General features: G+C 47.6%; 1 protein-coding gene across 1 annotated transcript in view; it reads right to left on the reverse strand.

Annotated features, from left to right (window-relative positions):
* The window catches only part of SLC46A3 (solute carrier family 46 member 3), a 9,451-nt gene that overhangs the window by 2,202 nt on the left and 2,310 nt on the right, over positions 1-4,939 (reverse strand). Inside the window, exon 2 of the mRNA XM_007955787.1 lies at positions 1,230-2,100. Coding sequence (XP_007953978.1) covers positions 1,230-2,100 — 871 coding nt within the window. The remainder of the gene's footprint in view (positions 1-1,229; positions 2,101-4,939) is intronic.

A 4,939-nucleotide genomic window follows, 5' to 3' on the forward strand; every position in this document is an offset into this window, starting at 1 on the left:
AATCCTACTTCCGTAGTGATACTGCCTCGGAAACCCAAGGAGGGGTCGCTATGAGTCGGGTTTGACTCGACGGCACATAACAACAACAACAACATGCCCATTTTACAGATGAGAAAATCAAGGGTCAGCGACTTGCCCCAAGATCACCTATTGCTATTGACGCAAATTGAATCCAGTTTGGCTTGAACACGTTGCTTTCCCACAAGGGAAAAAGTGGTTAGCACTGATTGCACGTACTACTTTACGACTCCAACAGCCTTTCCAAACGCTTTCTCACCCAGCCCTCCAAAAACATTTATGTGGTAGGTGGGTGAGTAAGCAGGCCAATTTGCCAAAAAGTAATTCATTCAGAAAGCCAATTCAGGAAACGACCAATTTGCTCAAAGATCAACTTGCAAAACCTTCTTGCAAAAGGTTCCATTCTTGAATGTATTTGATAAATGTAAATTCCTTCTGGTTGTAAATGTTTTTGACTACACTTAACATAATCATTCTAGACATACTTACTGACAGTCTTCTGAGTGGCATTTAAAGAAATGGTCACGTTGGTAAAAGTTATACTGAAGAACCGATTCATAAAGAGAATGCTCCTCAAAACAGGTTTTTGGCAAATATGCCAATTGGGAAAATTGTGGTTTTCAGGGAATTTTATTTTTTTGAGCAAATTGGCTGTCAGCTTATTGACTTCTGGCAAACTAGCTTCCGACCAGTTACCTTTAATAGAACTGTTGTTGTTGTTATGTGCTGTCGAGTCGGACTGGACTCATAGCGACCCCTCCTTGGGTTTCCGAGGTGGTATCGCTACGGAAGTAGGTTGCCCAACCTGCCTTCCGAGGAGTGGCTGGTGGGTTTGAACCGCCAGCCATCTGGTTAGCAGTCAAATGCCTTAGGCACTATGCTACCAGAACTAGAATGGGCTAAAAGAAAAGAGTCCTATTAAAATTTCCCACTCAGCAGAGTAGAAGCTCCAGTGGCACAGTGCCTAAGGCATTTGTACTTCTAACCAGAAGGCTGGCGGTTCAAATGCACCAGCCACTCCTTGGAAGGACGATTAGGCAATCTACTTCCGTAAAGATTTACCACCTCAGAAACCCAAAGAGTGGTCACCGTGAGTGGGATTGACTTGACAGCAGTGAGTTTGAGTTACCCAACAGATTAAATTCATTTTATGCAAAAAACCAAATATCTGGTGAGTTCTCAGGCTGTTTTTTTTTTTTTTTTAAACTCACCCAGGAACATCATCAGTGTTGTTCTGGCAAAAGCAGTCATAGCCATTCCGCCCATGGTGATAACTAGTCCAACGAAAGCTATGTGAATGTCTTCCATACAGTAAGAGAAAAGCCAGATGCCCAGGAAACTGCTCAGAAAAGAAACACTCCCCAAAGCTGACCCGTAACCAATAAAAACTTCATTCCAGCAGAGCGGTGCGTCCAATTCGTAGAGGATGAAGATGGGGCCGGTGCCAACTACCACGAAAAAGTAAGTCATCATGGTGAACAGTAACATGCTGAGCAAGAACTTTTGTCGGCCAGGGGCGTTCTTAAAAAGCATGAAAGTCCTGTAAAAGAGGTTTTTGAAGGCCTCACCGCATGACACGGAATCATTCTGAGATGGCGTTTCTTTGGCCGGTGTGCCAAGGAAAAATAAAATGTAGATCAAGTTTCCTGCCAGCACCACGGCAGCAATTAGAAACGACCACACGAATCCTAGTTCTTTAAGAATGTAACCAGAAGACAGTCCTGTCAGCCCGCTCACAAGTCCAATGATGAAGTCCACGATGGCGATTCGGACGGTCGTCTGCTTCCCTTCCTTACACTGATCCACTATGTAGGCAAAGCAGGCTCCCCAGAAGGTGGTGAAGTTGCCGCCCAGGGCGCCGATGAAGGAAGACGCGATGAGCAGCTGGAAGGGTAAGGCGAAGTAGGCCAGCAAACAGAGCCACACGCTGGTGGCCAGAGAGCTCACGGAAGACAAGATCAGAGGGAGCTTCCGTCCCTGCTGGTCGCTGTGTGACAGAAGAATGAACGTTGACATGACCCCGGGAATCAGCCCGCTGAGGTCCATCTGCAGGCTAAAGAGAGACGCTTTTTTCTGAACTTCCTGCAGAGAAAGAACGAGAACGTGTTCACAGACATGTCAGACCGTGAACAGCCAGATAACCACCATGCACACTCGCCTAGGCGCTGCCAGCAGGGCGTGGACGGGGTTCTGGAACATGGGGCACAGACAGCTGACATCTCCATCCGGGTCCCACAGCAAATACTGAGAGATAACGGTTAATTCTCGCTCATAATATTCAAGTACCAAGCTGGGGGCTTTTACTCTTAAAACCAAAAACAACCCAAACTCTCTGCAGTCAAGTCTATCCCAACTCACAGCGACCCCTCCTTGGGTTTCTGAGGTGGTATCACTACAGAAGTAGATTGCCCCGTCTTCCTTCTGAGGAGTGGCTGGTGTGAACCGCCAGCCTTCTGGTTACCAGTCAAGTGCCTTAGGCACTGCGCCACCAGAGCTCCATAAAAGGAAACTTTTTTTTTTTTTTTTTTGGTGATTTGGGTGAAATTTTACAGAGCAAATTCACTTTCCATACAGCAGTTCACATATACTTTGCCTCATGACATTGACCACAGTTCACCACAATGCAACAGCTCCTTCCCACTTCATCCCCATAGTCACCTCTTCCCTGTGTCCATCTCTCTATGCACCCCTGCCCCCTGAGCTGTCTCCCTGTGCATAAGCAGCCCTTCTTTCTCAATGATTGTTCTCTCCAAGGAGTGTGTGGTAGTTTGGTTTGTGTGTCAACTTGGCTGGGCCTGGTTGAGTGGCTGGGCAGCTGGTGGTAGTTAATCCCCATGAGGAGACTGGCAATCAGCTCCATAGTGGGATCTACCACGAGCAGCTGGGTAGCTGCCTTTGGGTATGTGGTCTGCTTCCGTATATAAGGAGCAGCTTTGAGAATGGTCTCTAGCCTATGGCACGCTTGGACCCCACATGTAGCCGTGTCGTTGCTCAGCAGCCTGCCATATTCTGCCGACCTTGGGACTTACAATGAACTTAAGTTAATGGCCTGCTGCGTTGTTTGGTAACATCGGGACTGTGCCTTCTTATTTGTCAACCTTGGCCTTGTCAGCCTCAGCAGCCAGCAGCTGTCTGAGTGAAGAAACACCTCTAGCTCCAGTGGGCCGGGAGCCGGAGACAGAGCTGGACCCCAAGGTTGAGGGGCTTTTACCCAGCCCGTGGAGCCTGACACTTTGAACTTGGACTTAAAGCCTCCAAATTGTAAGAATAAACTCCTGTTTGTTAAGGCCACCCCATTTGTGGTATATCTCTTGTCAGCGGCACCAGGGAACCAGAACAGAGTGTATCTACCTCAGGTAAATGTCCAACTCATATGCCTGTCTTTTGTTTGGCTGGAGGCCACAGGTGTGGGTTCAATTCCAGACCTGAAGGGCAGCTAGAGGCCATATTCTCAGTGGTTCCAGCAGGCTCTATCAGACCAGCAAACCTGGTTCCCCCTTTTTTTATTTTTTTCCAAATGATTTTGAGTTTTGTTCCACATCGTTCTCCCTCTCTGTCCAGGATCTCGTACATAGATCCCACTCCAAGTGGCTGACTGTGGTAGCCGGGCACCATCTAGTTCTTCTGGTCTCTTAGTCGTATAGGCTGCAGATTGCATGGTGTACCAGTCACTAGGACTAATTCTTTCCATGAATCTTTGTTTTTCTTCATTCTTCCTTGCTCTTGATGAGGAGAAAAAGGAAACATTTTTGTATTGGTCTGTCTTTTCTCCTTATGTCTGTCTTTCAGAGAACTGGTATTGTATAGAGGATCTGTTGGAAAAATCCCCAAAAGATCACAAGGCTTAGGGTCCTGGTCCTCTCGTGACTTTTGAATTGAAGAGTTGGTGCTCAGAGGTCAGAGGTCATGACTGCTGTTCACAAGCCTTCGCCACACCTTCCAGTTCACTCCACATGGCAGTTCATTCTCTCACAGCCCAGGAGTCCAGAAGTCTGCACTCAGGGCGCCGGCTCTCGGCACAGCTTCTCTGTCTGCTTTGGGGAAGGTCCCTGTCTCGGCTTCTCTGGCGTCAGTATTGTTATTTACATGTGTATACACACAAATAGGCTGTGAAGACTTTCATCCATTTAGACTTTTCTCTACATTAAATATAAGTAACATAGTTCAGTTTGGATTCTTATATTCATGCCCTGAAATATATATTGTATTTTCGTGTATATGTGTGTGTGTGTGATGTGGAAAGGAGTTGTTGTTGTTGTTGTTATGTGCCGTCGAGTCAAACCCGACTCATAGTGACCCCTCCTTGGGTTTCTGAGGCGGTGTCACTACAGAAGTAGGATTGCCCAACCTTCCTTCCGAGGAGTGGCTGGTGGGTATGAACCGCCAGCCATCTGGTTAGCAGGCAAGTATCTTAGCCACTATGCTACCAGAGCTCCTGTGGGAAGGAGTAGTGAGACCAAAATCCTTGCCTTCCAATATATAAACATTCAGGTTTTGTTTTGTTTAACTATTAAGGACCACACTAACAGGAGCTCTGGTAGAGTAGTGGTTAAGTGCTAGGCTGCTAACCAGAAGGTCATTGGTTTGAACCCACCAGCTGCTCTGTGGAAGAAAGATGTGGCAGTCTGCTTACGTAAAGACTGACAGCCTTGGAAGCCCTGTGGTGCAGTTCCACTCTGTCCTCTAGGGACGCTGTGAGTCAGAATCGACTCCACGGCAGTGGGTGTGGTTTGGGCTTTGCTTCTGTGAAGAGTGACAGCCTTGGAAACCCTGTGGGGCAGTTCCACTCTGTCCTCTAGGGGCGCTGTGGGTCAGAATGGACTCCACAGCAGTGGGTGTGGTTTGGGCTTTGCTTCTGTGAAGATTGACAGCCTTGGAAACCCTGTGGGGCAGTTCCATTCTGTCCTCTAGGGGCGCTGTG

The sequence above is a fragment of the Orycteropus afer genome, unplaced genomic scaffold (assembly GCF_000298275.1).
Source record: "Orycteropus afer afer isolate SDZICR_OR568_19922 unplaced genomic scaffold, OryAfe1.0 scaffold00540, whole genome shotgun sequence".
In the NCBI taxonomy this organism is placed as follows: Eukaryota; Metazoa; Chordata; class Mammalia; order Tubulidentata; family Orycteropodidae; genus Orycteropus; species Orycteropus afer.